Below are 19,627 nucleotides of genomic sequence, written 5' to 3'. Positions count from 1 at the left end.
CTGTCCTGGAACTCACTCTGTAGACCAGGCTGGCCTCGAACTCAGAAATCTGCCTGCCTCTGCCTCCCAGAGTGCTGGGATTACAGGCATGCGCCACCACCGCCCGGCCAACATTGACTATTACGATAACTTCTTTATTATTCATTTATTTTATATTGGTGTGTGCATGGAGGTCAGAGGACAGCTTGTGGGAGTCAGCTCTCTCTACCATGTGGATCTCAGGATTGAATTCCAGTTATCGGGCTTGGCATCAAGTGCCTTTACCCACTGAGCTGTTAGCAGCCTATGGTAACATTTTCTTTGTGTCTGCATCCTCCATCAGGCTTTGAGCTGCTTTGCCTTGTTTTGCTGACAGTAGGAAACATACCAGGATCAAACAAGGGTCTTATTTATCTTTGCACCTTCAGCATCTAACAGAGGTGACTTTTACCAGGGACTCACAGGGGTAATGGCGGCAGGCAAATAAAAGAGAGAAGGGAAGTGAGTGTTTGGATGAGCGGACATTGGGCGCCCGTCATCATGTTTCGTTGAGCAGACATTGGGTGCCAGCCATCATGTTTGGTTGAGCAGACATTGGGTGCCAGCCATCATGTTTGGTTGAGCAGACACTGGGTGCCAGCCATCGTGATGGGCATTTCATCCACACAGTCCAGTTTCATCTTGACAGCTCCACCAGGGACCTGTAGCTCTATGTCAGTGCTACAACGACCTTAAGAAGGCACTTTTTTCTGGGTACAATAACATGTACCAGGGTTGGAGAGAGGGCTCAGCAGGTAGGAGCACTGACTGCTTTTCCCAGAGTTCCCGAGTTCAATTCCCACCAACCACATGTGGCTTACAACCATCTTTAATCAGATCTGATGCCCTCTTCTGATGTGTCTAAAGACTGTCAGTGTACTCATATACATAAAATAAATAATTCTTTAAAAACAAAAAACCAAAATGCTGGGGGGGTGGGGGGAGAAAAACAGTAAATGGGGAGAGGGTAAGAAGAAGTCAAACAAAGGTCAAGGAAAAATGTTTCATTTTTTTTACTCAGCAATGTTGGTGCATGCGTTTAATCCCAGAACTCAGGAGGCAGAGTCAGGTAGATCTATGAGTTCTTTGAGGCCAGCCTAGTCTACAGAATGAATTCGAGGCTAGCCAGAGCTACACGGAGCTACCCTGTATCAAAAAAACTAAATAGAAAAAGAAGTTTCATTTCTCTCCATCAAATGCCATTGCTTGGCTGTGGCGAGTGCCCTTTCCTGCTGAGCCACCTTTCATGCCCTTGAGTCTATTTGTGAATGTACTCCTGAGTGTCTTGGTCAAGGCCTGTAAACTTACAACCTACAGCAAGCATCTGTACAGGCAGGAATCTGAAAGGCCTGAGGTGTCTGCCTGGACATGGAACTGGAACCTCTAGCAGGGCAGATGCTGATTTTCCTCTTTGACAAATTAGCCCTACAGGTAGCCTGCACCTTTAATCTCAGCATACTAGGGGCAGAGGCAGGCAGATCCCTGTGAGTTTGCTGATAGCCCTGTCTCCATAGTGAGTTTCAGGACAGCCAAGGCTATTTAGAAAGACCCTGTCTAGGATAGCCAGTGTTGTGTTGTATAAAAATAGGGAAGGAATATGCTTGGCACCAAATGTTGTGTTGTATAGAAATAAAGAGAAAAGGAATATGTTTGGTGGAGGTGCAATCAGGTGTGGGTTAAGAGGGTACCTCCTCGGGCCTATGTTGAGGCATCCCTTCCCCTGAGGGACCAGCCACACAACGGTATAGTATAGAATAGAGTTTACTCAGGACATTGCGGGGGGGGGGGGGGGGGGGGCCGTTGAGAGGGTAGTAGAGGCAGAGAGAGTAGAGGAATAGAGGTAGAGGAATAGAGGCTGGCCATGGCCATGAGTATGTGGAGAGAGGGGGAGGGGCAAGAGGACAGAGTGAGAGCAAGCAGGCAAGTGAAGAGGGGGCAAGAAGCCCCTTTTCTAGTGAGTCAGGCATACCTAGCTGTTGCCAGGTAACTATGGGGTGGAGCTTAGACAAACTGCTAACAGCCAGGGTTACTTGGTGAGATCAAAAAAAGACAGCCCTAGCCTTGTTAGATATATGGCTTTTCATCATTTGTGGGTGTACATGATTGTGTGTGTGTGTGTATGTGTGTGTGTGTTGTGCATGCACATGTGGAAAGCAGAAAACAACTTCAAAATATTGTTCCCTGTGTGCCATCCACCTTATTTTTTGCAGCAGAGTCTCACTGGCCTGGAACAAGTAGGCTAGGCAGGCTGACCACTGAGCCCCAGGGCTCTGCTGCCACCTCTCAGATAATGGTATATTTTTACATCAGTTCTGTACATCAAACTCAGGTCCTTTAGTCTGCAAGGCAATTATTTCACCAACTAAGCTAAGTCCCTGGCCCAAAAAAGTCCCTCTCTATGCAAAGAAGTTTTAACACTGTGAAAGTCAAACAGAAGTTGTTCTAAAGGGTTACCTCTTTCCAGCCTTTGCTGAAGTGCCAAAGGTACTTAGGCTGAGAATCTTTTCTAGATGATTCTTCCACTGCCCTAGAAACTCTAGTGTTGGTATGATTCCTAAAGGCATTTAAAAGCATCCCCAGACTGCACTCTCTTCTTAAAACGATAGATAATGCATCTCCTAGAAGCCTAAGTAGAATTGTCACCCAGGGCAACCTGAAGAAGGCGTGTGGCAAGGAAGGGGGTGCGTAGAGGGGGAGCCCCTTCCTGCTGAGCCAAAAGACAGAACAAAACAAAAACAGAAATATGAAGTTCCCTGAGGAAGGAGAAAACATTTGACTTTCACCTGCCTACATCTGCTCAAGGGCACTACCAGCTCCCTAGAAAGAGGCGCGTGCCAGGACAGAGCCAGACATGCACAGAGTGGGAGGGAAGAGTGAACGCAGAGTTTCACCCCAGCTATCCCCAAGCACAGCCCCTGACTGCTTCCCAGCCTCATTCTTGGGATTTAGCGTCCACTCATATGGACCCAGATGCACTTAATTCTTAACCACAGCTTCCAGGTTTTAGTTACTTGTGTATACACAACCTCCTTGACCCCATTAACATAATAGCGAGAGTTACAAAATATCACACAGAGATATGGGGGCCTGGTATGAGGGAAGAACCCAGTGAACACTTCTTTGTGGGTTTTGTGAAGCACAGACTGGGGTAGAGTCTTATCATGGGACTTGAGGCACTACATAAAGTGCCCTTCCCTCTTGACTTTAGATTCATGGCTTTAAATCTGCCCCTAAGTACCCTTTTCTGCCTCTCGCCCATGGGCAATCACTGCCCACAATGCAGTCTTTGCTGTTAGTATCTTTTCCTTTCCTCTCAGAACCTGCTCCTTTCTTCTTTCTCTCTTTGTTTCTATTCCCTTGGCCGAAATAACCTTTGATGTCTGTTTTCTAGATGCTTTTGGTTTTTTTTTTTTATTGTTGTGTAAGGAATAAGATGAAAAGAATGATAATGAGGCGAGACCCAAATTAGGAGCCTCGGTCCTCCTATACAAAAGCAGAAATGAGAGCCAACTAGGTCTCGGTGTTCTTGGCAATGTAACCATGGTTGTGCAACAGTAAACCCAGACTCACCACACAGTTTTCCTGTGAATTTTAACTCTTGGTCATCCATCCTCCCTACCTTAATTTGTCTTTTTCTATTTTGTTTTTTTTCCTTGGTTTTTTTGTTTGTTTGGTTGGTTGTTTTTGTTTTGTTGTTTTTGAAACAGTGTCTCTCTGTGTAACTCTGACTGTCCTGGAACTCACCAGGCTGGCCTTGAAATCAGACATCTGCCTGCCAAATGCAGAGATTAAAAGTGTTCACCATTACTACCCAGTGTCACCGTAACTTTTTACAGTGGTAGGCCACTTAGTGCAGTTTTTAACCCATTTATTGTTAAATTATTATGTTTTTGAGGGAAAGCACCCTTATCACCTGAAGCATCAGATCTTCTCCAGGTCATTGGGCTTCAGACTGAAAAGTACTGACAGGTCACAAGGGGAGTTTGTTGAAATGCAGATACTCAGCCAGTTGTAGACCAGCCCTACGACGTCTTCTCGGCAGTTGAGAAGCTTAGGACCATCTGGAGTTCAAGGCCAGCTACAGCTACATAGGAAGGGGCCAGCCTGAGCTACATGAGACCCTGTGACTGAACAGAGTAAATTCACATCTTGTTGAGAGAGCTCAGCCAAGACATGAAAGATTGAAGACAAGGAAACTATGAGGGTTATTTCCAAAACAGTGCTCTTCCCAGCAAAGAAAGCATGGGGATTTGGAACTCTAGAGACATTCGGTCCTAGGCATGTCCAGTTAAGAGGTCACTCCTGAGCGTCTCAGTTAAAGGCCTCTCCTTTAATGACTTGTGTGTTTCTAGTTTATATGTGTGAGTGTTCTGCCTCTGTGTATTTATGTGCACTGTGTACATAGCTGTTGCCTGAGGAGGTCTAAAGGAGGTACCCATCCGATCTAGATTTTCAGATGGTGTGAACCACCATGAAGGCGCTAGGAACTAAACCTGGTCTTCTGCCAAAAGCACCAAGCAAGTGCTCTTAACCTCTGAGCCATCTCTAGTGGTGAGGGACAGAGAGAACAGGTCATCGTTTGTAAAGAAAAGCCCGTAGAAACCTTGGAAGGCATGCTTAGCTCCAAGTCCTGGAGCATTTACGATCGATAGGACTAAAGAGGCAGAAATGCCTCTGGAAATACTCGGCTTACACCAGAACCAGAACGTTTCTCCAGGAAGGAAAGGAAAGGCTGGTGAGATGGCTGGGAAAGGTTCTTGCTACACCCCAAACCTGATGGTTTGGTTCAATCCCTGGGACCCACATGATGGACAGACTCCCCAAAGGGGAGTGGCCTCTACACACACACACACACACACACACACACACACCATGCATCACTACAACCAGTTTATATCTTGTGCGTACTAGGCAATCAACTGAGCAATGTACCCTAAAGTAGGTTTTTAATAATTATTAATATAAGCAGTTCATGAGCCAGGAATTGGTTGAATAATCATCTTAAAAAAAAAAAAAGATTAGGGCTGGAGAGATGGCTCAGTGGTTCAGAGCACTGACTGCTCTTCCAGAGGTCATGAGTTCAATTCCCAGTAACCACATGTTGGCTTCACAACCATTTGTAATGGGATCTGATGCCCTCTTCTAGTATGTCTGTAGACAGATATAGTGTACTCATATACATAAAATAAATAAACGTTTTTTTAAAAAAGACTAAATATCCATTATTCTCTATTTCCCCTTATCTTTTAGAGAAATCAACTTTTCTGTCATTGGTCAGTATGTGGATTACCTGGCGAAGGAACAGGGGGTGAAGAATATTTTTGGTAAGTCATCTTGAGAGTTCTATGTGTCTAGCTCAGGCCTTAGCAAGTAATAGATCTCACCTGACCAAGAGGTCATAGGGCATGTGTCAGAGTTCATGTGGAGCCTGCTAGGATAACTAAAAGTTTCGAATGTGCAGGCTCACTGTTTAGGTCTACAGATTGCTTGTAGAGCATCTCATGTGTCAGTGTGCCAACAAATACAGTGTTTTTATCCCCCACTTAGAGACAAAACTCTATGTCTTAGAGACCTTTGAGGTCATGAAACCAAAAGGAGGGAGAAAAACAACAGAGCCTGCTTAAGTAACAGTTTAGCTCCCTGATACAGGGCCTGGCAAAGTGGCACAGGCCTTTAATCCCAGCACTTAGGAGGTCAAGGCAGGGGAATCTCTGAGTTCAAGGACAGCCTGATCTACAGAGTGAGTTCCAGGACAGCCAGGGACACACAAAGCGGCCCAGTCTTGGAAGGAAAGAAGGAAGGAAGACAGGAAGACAGACTTGTTCTTTTCTGAAGGGAAACAGAGGAACAGTAGATCCGGGAGAAAGGGGAGGTGGAGGAGTGTTGATTAGAGGAAGGGGAGTCTGTGATTTGGATACATTGTATGAAAGAAGAATAAATAAAAGAGAAAATAAATTTACAAGGGGTTAAAAATATTTTCAAAGATAAATAAATAAATAAATACAAATTAAACCAATGTGGTAGCATGCACCTATAATCCTAGCACTTAAGAGGCTAACGCAGGAGGATCATAAGGCCAGCTTGGGATAATGCTCTGCATTAAAAAAAATAAATTATTGGGCTAAAGAGATGGTTCAATGGTTAAGACTCTTGCTACTTACACAAAGGACCTAGGTTCGATTCCAGGCACCCACATCAGCATCTCACAACCACCTCATAACCCCAGCTCCAGGAAATCAAAATGTTTCCTCGGGTACATACATACACTCAGACACACAGAGATTAAAAAAAAAATTTTTTTTTTAAATTCCCATATGTCCCTAACGGCAAGACGTGATTTCTAACCAAAGTCACAGTTGGCCTCCTTGCTGTTTTTAACTGGGTAGAAAAAGGACCAAGTCCATTAAAAAATGGACAAAAGGCACGTGCATCCCCCTCCAGGCTCCTTCTCTGTTTATTTTTTGTGCCCCTTCCTCTCACACAGGGGTTCCAGACCCAACCCTTCCAGACTTAGGATTGGAGGGACAAAAAGCATCGCCTGATCCCATGGTCCCACTAACTGACTCTTTGTTTAAAACAGTGAACGGCACCACGGGAGAAGGCCTGTCCCTGAGCGTCTCTGAACGTCGCCAGGTCGCGGAGGAATGGGTTAGTCAAGGAAGGAACAAGTGAGTAATTATGCTGAGTGAGCTGCTCTCTCTCGTGTCGGTGCCCACAAGACTCTTCCCATTGTCCCAGTCAGCTGACAGGGTGGGGGTGGGGGAGCCGAGAGCTGGAGCTCTGAGCCTCCCACACCCCAAGGAGCTTCCTTCCGTCTCTGGGGAAGGGCAGCTGGACAAAACACACCAGCTCTTATTCAGAAACTACCTCTGATCAGCCCGTGAGGCCAAGCTCCTCAGGGTTTCCTGTCCTTGGACTGAAAGAAGAGAGCAAGAAGGTGACCTGCTGTTGTGTGTATTATTCCCGTCTTAGGGCTTCTATTGCTGTGATAAAACACCATGACTGAGCTATAAGCATCTTGGAGGGAAAGGGTTTATTTAGCTTAAACAGCCACATCACAGTCCATCACCGAGGGGACTCAGAGCAGGAACTCAAATAGAGCAGAAACCCAGAGGTGGGAGCTGACACAGAGGCTGTGGAGGAGGGGGCGTAGTGGCTTGCTCCTTGTGGCTTGATCAGTTTGTTTTATTTTATTTTATTTTTATATTTTATTTTATTTATTTTTGATTTTTCAAGACAAGACTTTCTCTGTGTACCCTGGCTGTACTGCAGCTCTCTCTCTCTCTGGAGACCAGGCTGGCCTGGAACTCACAGAGATCCACCTGCCTCTGCTTCCCAAATGCTAGGGCTAAAGGTGTGTGCCACCACCACCCAGGTTATTATTTTCTTATATGCCCTAGAACTATCTGCCTATGCACTAAGCCGCCGCCCCCCAAGCAAGAAAATCCCCTAGAGCAGTGACTCTCAACCTTCCTAATGCTGCGACCCTTTAATACATTTCCTCATGGTGTGGCGACCCCCAACCATAAAAGTATGTTGTTGCTCCTTCATAACTCTAATTTTGCTACTGTTACAAATCGATAGTAATGTAAATATCTGATATGTGACCCCTGTCAGGTTGAGAACTACTGCCCTAGATCCTAGGGCCTATAGGCCAATCTGTGGAGGTATTTTCTCATTGGGATTCCTTCTTCCCAGATGACCCTATATTGTGTCACATTGACCCAATATGTCACACCAGAGAGCTGGTGCAAGGTCTTTGCCCTCTGTCTGCTTTCTATCCAACTGGGAATCCCAACGCTCCCCGCCTCTGATTAAGTACAAACTGAGACAAAGGAGCGGTTGGCAGTATTTAGATGGAGACAAGCTGTTGTTGGTTAACAGCAACTGAGCAAGCTCCCCTTCCTATATAGCTGAGTGCCGGCCGGTCGGATCTCCCGAAAGCTTCCTAATCCCTGATGATGGGATGCTAGCACAGTTTACAAAAGCGATGTTAGGCGGGCTTTTCTCTTACTATTTTTGTTTATTTTTATTTGTCTATTTTGGGTGGTTTGTATTTTTGTTGTTGGTTTGGTTTGGTTTTTGGTTTTTCGAAGCAGGGTTTCTCTGTACATCCCTGGCTATCCTAGAACTTGCTCTGTAGAGCAGACTGGCCTCAAACTCAGATCTATCTCCCTCTGCCTTGGAGTGTTGGGATTAAAGATGTGCACCACCGGTGCCCAGCTGTTTATTTTTAAGTTGAGGCAGGTTGGATCACCTGCCAAATTCCTTTATTATTATCATCATCATCATTATTATTGGTATTCTGTCTGGACTCCACCCCCCACAGTTACCTGGCAACAGCCAGGTGGGCCTTGCCCACTATAAAAGGGACTGCTTGCCCCCTCCTCTCTCTCTTTTACTCTTGCCTCTCTTACTCCTGTTTCCTGCTGGCTTCTTTCTCGCCCTCCCCCCCCCCCCCACTCTTCGTGGTCATGGCCGGCCTCTACCTCTCTCCTCTCTCCTCTCTGCCTTTTTCTGCCTCCACTACTCTCTTAACTCCCCTCCCCATGCCCTGAATAAGCCCTATTCTATGCTATACCATTGTGTGGCTGGTCCCTCAGGGGGAAGGGATATCTCAGCATGGGCTCTGGCTCATGGGAGACTCGGCCTCGGCTGAGACACCCCCTTCCTCCACACCTCACCACACCTCCATAGAACATATCTTTCTTAATCTCTTTATAATCACAATTATCATTATCACGTGTCTGATGTATGCACGTGTGTGCAGGTCAGCCTGGAAGTCGGTTCTCTTCATCGAGTGGGTCCTGGGGATAGAACTCTGATCCTTAGACTTCTCGCCAAGCTCCCTTACCATTGTCTCATGTCTCCAGCCTCTCTTATTTTCCCCCAGGGGAGAGACTTTTGTCAACCTGGATGGCCTGGCACAACTCATTATGACTTTTGATCCTCCTGTCTCCACCTCCCAGATGCTGGGATAGCAGGTCCACAGGGTGCCAGGAGACTGAAGTGCCCTAGTATTTTTATTTTTATTTATTTATTTATTTATTTATTTATTTATTTATTTATTTATTTATTTTTGAGACATGGTCTCTTTCCATGGGTCTGACTGGTAACTCACCATGTAGACTAGGCTTGTCTTGAACTCACAGAGACTCACCTGCCTCTGCCTGGGGAATGCTAACGTTTCCACACAGTTGCTTTCTCCGGACTGCCCTGTTCTTGAGACATAGTCATGCTAACTATGTCGACGTCATTCCCACTTCCTCCTTCTGCCATGTTGCTCTTGGGTCTATAGTTCAACGTTGTACTATATTTCAGTGTATTTCAGTGAGGTTTCTCTTTCATTCAGTCCAGGGGCAGGGAGGTTCAGTAGCAGTGCAAAGGCAGAGTCCAGCTGGGAAAGGGAAGCTGTGAGGCCTAGAAATGCAGACCCTGTGGCTGGGGTTTCCGTCGTCTGACTGGGAGAGGAAGCCTGCCCGCTGGCGTGCAGCTGCAGGAAGCTGAGCTCAGCCTTTTCTCTTCCTTCAGGAGCCTTCTTTTCCTCTGTATTCTTTCCCTTGGTGCTTTGCCTCGATTTCCTTTCTGCCCCGGCCCCCCTTCTCCCCCTTGCTTCTTTTCAAGGATTTTTTTTTTATTATTATTATTCATTCTATTTTATGAGTGTGTGTGTGTGAGCCAATTCAAGCCAAATTAAAGTTTAAAGGCAGGTTTATTGGGGGGTAGCTCTTCACCAGCCACACAGGAGGGGGTCAGTGTAGTTGCCATGGAGAGCCAGACGGGAAGAAAAGAGAGAACCCCACTTAGCTATGTGCTAGGATGCACCTCAGCTGCTTGTCCTGGGTCTGAAACCCAGCAGTATGTAGATGTACCGCTTGTGTGCTTGGTGTCTACAAAGGCCAGAAAGAGATGTCAGGTTTCCTAGAACTGGGGTTACAGACAGTAGTAAGCCACCATGTCAGTGCTAGGAATTGAACCCAGGTCCTGAAAGAACACACCAGTGCTCATAAGCGCTGAGCCATCTCTCCCGGCACATGCTACGTTCTCGGTAAAGCGAGCTCATGTTCTTAGCTTCAGAACCCTGCGTGTCCTGGAAACTGAGTACAAGCTGCCTTTTATGCCAGTCGGGACCTGGTTCAGCCCTTGAACCCGCCTTTCTGGCTCATATCTTTTACTTGATGTGAAGCTCTTGAGTAGAAGAGTTCTGTCTCCAGATGTTTCGAAGAAAACCTATGTAAATTTGGATCCTGAAAGAACTGTCTGCATGCTGAAAGTTGTGTTTTATAAAAGAGAGAGAGAGAGAGAAGGAAGCCAAGGATATGTTTGATGGAGGCTTGGTATGGTGTGGGGGAAGAGGGTGACTCTGCGCGCTCATGCTGAGGCATCCCTTCCTCCGGAGGGAGCAGCCACACAGGGCATAGTGTAGCATAGAGTTTATGGCGAGAGGGGGGGCGGGAGTTAATGGGATAACAGAGAGAGAGAAAGGATAGAGGCGGGCCATGAACACGCCAAGAGAGAGGGGGAGGGAAATGGGGAGAGAAGGGACAAAGGGGGGAAGAGGGGAAGAAAGCAAGAGAGTGAGGAGGGGGCAAGCAGTCCCTTTTATAGTGAGTCAGGCATACCTGGCTGTTGCCAGGTAACTGTGGGGTGGAGCTTAGAAGAAATGCTAGCACATGCACTTGTATCTAGAAAGTGTAGAAAGTGTGTGGCCTGTAGAAAATATGTTGCCTATATATAATATATATATATTGTATAATATATATATATTATATATATATATTATATATATATATAATTTTCCAAGTGTTTTTGGCCAGGTAGTCAACACCAGGAGCAAATGAGATTTTGTGAACTGGGATGAAAAGGACAATTTAAAATAATTTTGGAGGGCTGGGTATGGTGGTGTACCCCTTTAATCCCATCATAATGAGCTCCAGAACTACATAATAGAAAGAACCTATCCCCAAAATAAATAAATAAATAATAAATGAAATAACTTAGGGGTAGAGGAAATGGCTCAGCAGGGGAAAGCTCTTGCCCACAAGCCTGACAGCCGGAAGTCAATCCCCCCCAACCTCTCCTCTCCACACACTGTATTATTGGAAGTCTGTGAGTCACCATGTGGGTGCTGAGAATCAATCCTGAGTCCCCTGGAAGAGCAGACAGTGCTTTTAACTGCTGAGCCATCACTCTAGCCCTGAAATAACTTTGACTAGTGGCCAGTTTACTTACTGTATGAAAACAGAAATATCATCATGCACTTTTTAAAGTTGTAAAGCTAGGGACTGATTCCAGAGCTGCTTCCTACACTTAGGGTCCTGCCCTGCCACTGAGACAGATCTTACTCATCTGTGGCCCTTTTGTAGTTTTTATTTTGAGACAGGGTCTCAGTAAGTTCCCAAGGTTTCCTTAGACTTGTGATCCCCTGCATCAGTTTTCCAACTAGCTGGGATTATGGGCCTGGGGCACTAGGGGCCACCTGGGCCTGCTTTTTATTCTTTATCTTTATTTATTTTTATTTATTTATTTATTTATTTTCAAGGCAGGTTTTCTCGCTGGGCAGTGGTGTCGTATACCTTTAGTCCCAGAACTTGGGAGGCAGAAGCAGGCGGATTTCTGAGTTCGAGACCAGCCTGATCTACAGAGTGAGTTTCAGGACAGCCAAGGCTACTCAGAGAAACCCTGTCTCGGAAAAAAAAAATAAAAAAAATAAAATAAAAACAAACAAACAAAAAAGACACGTTTTCTCTGTGTAGCCCTGGCAATGCTGGAATTTGGATCTGTAGATCAGGATGGCCTCGAACTCACAGAGATCCACCTGCCTCTTCCTCTCCTCTCTGCCTCTCTGTGCCTCTGCTCTACCTCCTGAGTGCAGGGATTAAAGGCATGAGCCACCATACCCAGGTACTTTTTAATTTTTTTAAATATTATTTTTAAAATTTTTGAGATTTTTATATAATGTATTTTTAATTTTTTGTTGTTTTGAAGGCAAATAATTTCAGTAATTTCCCCCAAGTTGGCCTTGAATTTGAAATCCTCCTGCCTCAGCTTTCCAAGTAGCTGGGATGGCAGACCTATGCCACTAGACCCAGTTTTCATGCATTCTTGACTAGTATTGGGGTCTGGGTTTTTTATGTACATGCCTGCCATATGTGTGGAGGTCAAAGGACAACTTTTGGCAATGGATTCTCTTGTTTCGTGTTGTGGGTTCCAGGGATACTGGTAGAATTGATTCAACCATCTTATTAGTCTCAGGGCTAACTGAAGCCAGCACAAGCCAGGATGCTGCAGCCCTTCCTTGTTCTAAACTCCAGGAGAGTCACATGCTTGTCTTCTGCAGGTTGGACCAGGTGGTGATTCACGTGGGAGCACTAAACTTGAAGGAGTCACAAGAACTGGTATGGCTCTGAATCCCTCTGTGAGACTATTTGGAGACCTCCTTTTTTGATGCTAGAATTAATACCAATCCTATATTTGGCTGAAGGAGACCAAATGTGGGGCCACTGGAGCAGACATGGGGCCACGGAAAGGCAGTAGCTCAAAGAGAAGCCAACAGCGGGTGCCAAGGGCCAGCCTCAGCTTGGAGAGGGGTTCTGAGGAAGGGGGGTCCAGGAACTGCGAAACAAATGACTCCAAGTCAAATTGCGGGTCCAAGCTGGCGGCCTATGTTCTGCTGGAGACAGCTTTCCAGCCTGCTTCCTCTCTCTCTCCTGCCTTCTTTCTTTCTGATCTGCTTTCTTTCTGGAGATCTACAGACAGCGAGCGCTCTCCCCCCAACCCTATGTTATGCTTGAGACACTTCTCCAAGCAGTTCTCTTTTGCTATTCTAAAACATTCTCTAGATAGCTCATCTCCTGCAGATCATAAGCCCAGTCTTTTATTTTACATATCAATCCAGTTATATTCCTTTTGAATATCCTAAGAATCAGTGACCCCAGCCCCTTAATTCTTAGGAGACAGCAAGCATACATTTTCTTTTAACATTGCAAAAGAATGCAGAGGTCTCGCTGCCTCTGTTAGATGATAAACTAGGTAGGTGGGATCCCCATCCTGAAATTACCATTTCTACCACAACTGAGCCTGGACTCTCTTTGTCCCAGGCTGACCTTGAACTCAGGAATCTGCCTGCCTTCGTATCTTTCTAGCAACCTGGCTCACTAATGCAGCGGCCTTTGTTCCTTTAGATGTGTATAATTCATACTGCATCCTTATATTTTTGCACAGTTGAGAAATGATATATTTTCTAACTCATGTTTTTAGTTAGTTAGCCTTAAGGGCTGTCCTGAAGGTCTCAGTGTTTACCATATTGCTGAGACATTAGCCACGCCTTCACCTCCGAGACTCCTGCTGTCTCAGATTATTATGGAGTCATTAAACAGAGAGGATGTTCCGTTCCTTGGAGGAATGTGAAAACATGTTCATCATTATACAAACAAGCCTTATGTTCCATCAATACTCATAGAGGCCCACGTCCTCTGGCCCCATCCCAAGGGAAAGAACCATGTCATTTTGTCCCCACCAAAGCCATACGGGTCTGGCAAGTGGACAGGAGACAAAGGAACTTCCTCCAGGAAGAGCTGAGGTTGGGAATAAAAGCCTCTGAGTGTGCAGAGCACGAGGACACAGGCGTTCTCTACAAAGTTCTCCAGCAAGGCCATCTGCTGGATGGAAAGGGAATAGGAAATGGGGGCTACCCTGGAGAACGGGGTTCTTCTGAGGTTCGAAACCCAAGCCCTAAGTAATCCCGAACTTATCAGATGAGCTCCCTGTTCAGAACTGTAGAAACTAGCTAGATACAGTCTTCAACAAGGATATAGGATCAAAGAATGTGGAGACTTGGGTTGCTCTAGGCTTAGTGATTAGGCTATGTTAGATCAAATGGCCAGACCCAGAGCTGGGCAAGGTGGCACACCTGTAATCCTAGCTCTCTGGAGACTGAAGCAGGAGACTTGGGAGCTGGGAGCCAACCTGGACCACGACAAAGCAAAAACAGTTGGTGGTAGTTCTGGGGACTAGATGAGTTGATTATGAAAAGAAAGTACAAGCGAGGCAGTGGTGGCACACACCTGTAATCCCAGCACTTGGGAGGCAAAGGCAGGCTTGGTCTACAGAGTGAGTTCCAGTATAGCCAGGGCTACACAGAGAAACCCTGTCTCAAAACAACAACAACAACAAAAAAAAAAAAAAAAGTACAAAGTGTTTATCAGAAGTTCCAGTTCCCACACAGCTACAAATTAACTGGGTCCCCTAGACAGTCTAACTCCAATATGACAGTGTTTCAGTCCAGCTCAGATCTCCTTCATAAAATGTGTTTGTTTTTCATAGTATTTGGGTCTAATGTGAGTGAATGTTATATACTTGTGGAATTACAGTTAAATATTCTTAGATAAACTAAAGGGGTGGCCTAAGGGATATCTCAGTTGGTGAACTATGTGTTCAGCAAACATGAGAACCCCCATTCAGATCCTCAGAAACCACATAGAAAGATGGTCATGGCTACAGTGCGTATGATTGTAGCCTTCAGGCAAGCATAGACAGGCTGATCTCCGAAGCTCCTCAGTCAGCCAGACCAGACCAGCCAATGGACAAGCATCAGGTTCAGCAAGAGACTTTAAAAATAAAATAAAATAAAATAAAGGTGAAAGCTGGCATCATAGTATATGCCTTTAATCTCAGCACATGAGGGGCAAAGGCAGTTGAACTCTGTGACTTCTGGGCCATCCAGGACTACACAGTGAGACTGTGCCTCAAAAATCATAACCCACAAGTTGTTCTCTGACCCCCACATGTGTACACAAACACAAATAAATAAAGATTAAAATGTCGTCGTCGTGCCAGATGGAAAGAGCACAACTGAACACAAATAGTATAGAAAGCATCTTGAATGCTGTCCTTTGGTACAGAGATGAGCCCCTAAAATATCAGTACAAGGAGAAGCAACAGTATTGGTGTCTACTAAGCTGAACCCTCTATTGTCACCTGCTCCCTCTGGGCATTTCCTGTCCTCAACTCTCAGCCAAGATTCCCTTTCTTCTTCAACAGATTCACATACACCACCTTCTGACCCTGGGCCAATGGTGCTGATGCCCAGTGTCTCGACTGATCTCTGAACTATATTACAAGCTTCTCTTTTAAATGCTATCATTTACTTCTGTAGAAAGGTTTTGTTTGTTTTTGCTGGAGACTAAACCTAGGACCCTGCGCTTTCTAGACAAATGCTCTTCTATTGAACTAAATCCCCAACTTCATGCAAATAGATAATTATGTCTGCGAGATATTTTCAGGTTACTGTCTCCAGACAAGCCCCTCTTTCTTTCTGGTTATGAGACATGGTCTAAAACAATCAGCAATCATATGTTGAGTCCTATTGTGTCCTGTACAACTGGCTTGGATACAAGTGTAAACAGGCTCTGTCCTCTGGCGCGGCATTAACCCTCTAGCTGGAGAACAGTCACCTAGTACAACTACCTGATAGCATAGGTTTAGGCCAGACAAGGTTGCATGTGCTGTATTCCCAGCATCTCGGGAGGGGAAGGCAGGAAGATCAGAGTTCAAAGCTGCTTTGATAGTCTACTTGAAATAGATTTAAAATGTTAGCGGCCAGAGAGATGGCTCAGTGGTTAAGAACACTGGCTGCTCTTCCAAAGGATCCAGGTTCAGTGTCCATCACTCAACATGGCAGCTCACACTGTCTGTAACTCCAGTTCCAGGGTATCGGGCACCTTCCCCTGGCTTCCCTGGGTACCAGGCACACATGCGGTACACAGATAAATGTGTAGACAAAACACCTACACTCATAAAATAAATAAATAAATAAATAAAATAAAAATTTTAAAGTGTTAGGAGTGCCCAAGGAGAGGACTTATCATTTTTTTTCTTTCCCAGGGGAATTGAAGAAGCTGTCAAAGTACAGTGCTGTGTACCTTTTGTGATATTTATACTCTTTTTCTTCTTAACCTTTCTCAACCACATTCCTCATCTGTAACTCAGCTTAAAATGTGACTGTTACACCATCCCATGGGAAAGATAATATCACTGAGTAGGCAGAACAGTGGAAGAGAAATTATACGTGCAAGTTTCTCTGTTGTAAAGGAACTACTCATGTCTTAGCAAAGTGGTTTGGGTTGTGTGGTAGGATTTTGGGGTGTGTGTATGCTGACTGAAATCCAAACAAGTAGCCAGGCATGATGACACGGGCCTTTAATTTCTGTTTTTCAGAAGGTGGAAGCAGGCGGATCTTTAGTTCAAGAATAGCCTAAGCTGTAGGGACCCAGGTGTAACACACACCTTTAATCCCAGCACTGGGGAGACTGAAGCAGGTAGATCTCTGTGAGGTCAAGCCTGGTCTGTTTAGGAGCTCCAGGCCAGCCAAGGCTGTGTCAGAAAACAAAAACAAACAGAGACTATCCTGGGTGACTGTAAAGATGGCTCAGTGATTAAGAGCACTGGCTGTTCTTCCAGAGAACCTAGGTTTGAATCCAAGCGCCCACATGGAGGTGTACCTACCACTGCATGGAACTCCAGCTCCCAGAGCATCTGACACCACCTCTGGTCTCTGGATGGCTCTGAACAAACACACAGAAATAAAAACGAATCAATGGGAATAAGTCAAGAGGTGCCAGAGAGAGGGCCCAGTGAGCAGAAGCACTGGCTGTGCAAAAAATAAATTAAGCACTGGACTAACCGGAACCAGGTGTCTCTGCTTTGTAATCGGGGACATTCTTGGCAATGATGGTTTACTTTAGTGGTTCTCAGCCTATGGGTCTTGACCCCTTGTGGTGGGGAGTCAGTGACCCTTTCACAAGAGTGGGCTAAGAAGACTCTCAGAAAGCACATATCTTTATATAACAATAACAGTAGCAAAATTATAGTTCAGAATTAGCGATGAAAGTAATTTTATGGTTGGGGGTGGGTCCCCCCAATTCGAGGAGCTGTATTAAAAGGTCATAGCATCAAGAAGGTTGAGAGCCACTGTTTTCATTGAATTGGTTAATATTTCCATTCTCTAGCCAGGGGAGTTAGTTGGCAGATTTGAAGAGGTTGTTGCTGAACTCTAGTGACTGTCTGGGAGCAGGCTCTATGGAGCTACGATCATAACTCTACCATGTCTTTTTTTTTAAAGGCCCAACATGCAGCAGAAATTGGAGCTGATGGCATCGCTGTCATTGCACCTTTCTTTTTCAAGTCACAGAACAAGGGTAAGGAAGGACATTGGTCTGAAAACACAATGCTTTTTCCTGTTCACCCTCTTGCTTTCATTAAAATAAATATACATTTGATTCATAAACGCCAAGTCCCATAGACTAGAGGTAGGCATTGCAATGGACTACTACTGTTCCTCCTCCAAGTTCCATAGCAAAGACTATATTAAAACACTTGATTTATTTTGCCAGCTGTCTTAGCCAGGGTTTCACTGCTGTGAACAGACACCATGACCAAGGCAGCTCTTTTTTGGTTTTTTGGTTTTTTGGATTTGGTTTTTTCGAGACAGGGTTTCTCTGTGTAGCCCTGGCTGTCCTGGAACTCACTCTGTAGACCAGGCTGGCCTCGAACTCAGAGATCCGCCTGCCTCTGCCTCCCAGAGTGCTGGGATTACAGGCGTGTGCCACCACCACCCGGCAAGGCAGCTCTTATAAAGGACATTGATTGGGGCTGGCTTACAGGTTCAGAGGTTCAGTCCAGTATCATCAAGGCAGGAGCATGGTGGGACTGGGGGAGCTGAGAATTCCACTTCTTGTTCCGAAGGCAGCTAGGAGAAGACTGGCTTCCAGGCAGCTAGGACAAGGGTCTTAAAGCCAATCCTCACAGTGACACACTTCCTCCAACAAGGCCACACCTACTCCAACAAGGCCACACCTCCACATAGTGCCACTCCTTGGGCCAAGCATAGACAAACTATCACATATCACACCAGCTCTTCTAAGCTGATCGTCTACTGAGTCCCAGCTGGTAGGTGCCTTTGTTTTGTTCAGGTGTGCACTCCTGGTGAACTAAGTTATGAGGTCTCAGAGTCATATGTCAAAGCATGAGCTCATTTTTCTCAAAAGACAAGTATGAATGATAGTCATTTTGAATCTACATGTCTTATTTAGAATTGATCACCAAAACACCTACTGTCTTCCAAAACAAGCTATTGTTTTCTCCTTTTTTAAAAAAAGTATCTTTTTTATTAATTTTTTTAAAGATTTATTATTATATGTAGGATACTGTAGCTGTCTGTCTTCAGACACACCAGAAGAGGGTGTCAGATCTCATTATGGATGGTTGTGAGCCACCATGTGGTTGCTAGGATTTGAACTCAGAAGACCTTTGGAAGAGTAGTCAGTGCTCTTAACTGCTGAGTCATCTCTCCAGCCCTTGTCTTCTCCTTCTATAATGCTTTCTCTGAAGAAATTATTTGTATCCAAATATAAGGAGGGTGTGTGTATGTGTGTGTGTGTGTGTGTGTGTGTGTGTATGTATGTGTAGATGTGCATATACCCCACATAAGTGTGTGTGTGTGTGTGTGTGTGTGTGTGTGTATAGGCCACATGCAGCGTGTGTGTGTGTGTGTGTGTGTGTGTGTGTGTGTGTAGATGTGCATACACCCCACATGAATGCACATGGCCACAGTTGAATATGGAGGCAAGGGGCTGAGAATTTTCAAGAATTAGCTATCTCCTCTGTGGATCTCCGGGATCAAACTCAGGTCCTCAGGCCTGTGCTGCAAGTATTTATACCTGTGTAGCCTTCCCACTGGCCCCAGGTCTTGAACTCCTGATCCTCTTGCCTCTGTCTCCCTAGAATCTGGGATCACAGGCCTACACTGCCAGGCCGAAGTCTCTGCTTTTATAGAGCTGTCTGAGTTATGGCTGCTTTACCATGACTCTGGTGTGTAGTCTCTATTGTCACCTAGCCCTCCTGGGGTAAAAGGACTGAAGTCCTCCAGGCTGGCCTCTGGTTTCCATAGCACTATGTAGTGATCGTCTCCCGCTTGTAGGAAAGAATGTGACTTGTTCTGCCTCATTCCCCCACCATGATGGCGATCAAGCCCAGCCCTTGGGTATGATATGTATACATGTATACACTACATCTGAGCTATACCCTCAGTCCGTGTGTGTGTGTGTGTGTGTGTGTGTGTGTGTGTGTGTGTGTGTTGTTTGCATATGTATCTGAACCACACAGGCATGCTTGGTTCCCTCAGAGACCAGAAGACGGTGTCAGATTCTCCAGGACAGGAAGATGGTTGTGAGCGCAGAAGGCAGACCTGGATCCTCTGGAAAAGCAGCTAGCACTTATCATTTCTGGACCATCTCTCCAGCCCCCTTATTTTGACCTTTCTACAGAAAGAAAAATAAAACTTAAGGTGCAGTGATGTTTAGTTGTATAGTCAAGAGGTAGGGTGATCAGGAATTTCAGCGTTCCAGAAGCTGGCTGCGTCTCACTGGATCATTTTCTAATACAGGAAAGCCCCTGTCTCATTCTCGGTCACGTGACTCCTGTCCTTTCAGATGCCCTGATAAGCTTCCTGCGGGAGGTGGCTGCCGCGGCCCCTGCTTTGCCGTTTTATTACTACCACATCCCTTCGGTGACCGGGGTAAAGAGTACGTATGGTTTAAAATCCTCTTAA

At 45.5% G+C, this 19,627-nt stretch overlaps 1 protein-coding gene across 2 annotated transcripts in view; it reads left to right on the top strand.

The window, feature by feature from the left end:
• The window catches only part of Npl (N-acetylneuraminate pyruvate lyase), a 43,980-nt gene that overhangs the window by 8,465 nt on the left and 15,888 nt on the right, over positions 1-19,627 (top strand). For both annotated transcript variants that reach the window (XM_052200773.1, XM_052200772.1), the window contains exons 3-7: positions 5,269-5,342; positions 6,599-6,686; positions 12,359-12,416; positions 17,141-17,216; positions 19,509-19,601. In XM_052200773.1, coding sequence (XP_052056733.1) covers positions 5,269-5,342; positions 6,599-6,686; positions 12,359-12,416; positions 17,141-17,216; positions 19,509-19,601 — 389 coding nt within the window. The remainder of the gene's footprint in view (positions 1-5,268; positions 5,343-6,598; positions 6,687-12,358; positions 12,417-17,140; positions 17,217-19,508; positions 19,602-19,627) is intronic.

The sequence above is a fragment of the Apodemus sylvaticus genome, chromosome 12 (genome assembly GCF_947179515.1).
Source record: "Apodemus sylvaticus chromosome 12, mApoSyl1.1, whole genome shotgun sequence".
Lineage (NCBI taxonomy): Eukaryota > Metazoa > Chordata > Mammalia > Rodentia > Muridae > Apodemus > Apodemus sylvaticus.
This window is presented reverse-complemented; position numbering and strand designations above follow the sequence as displayed.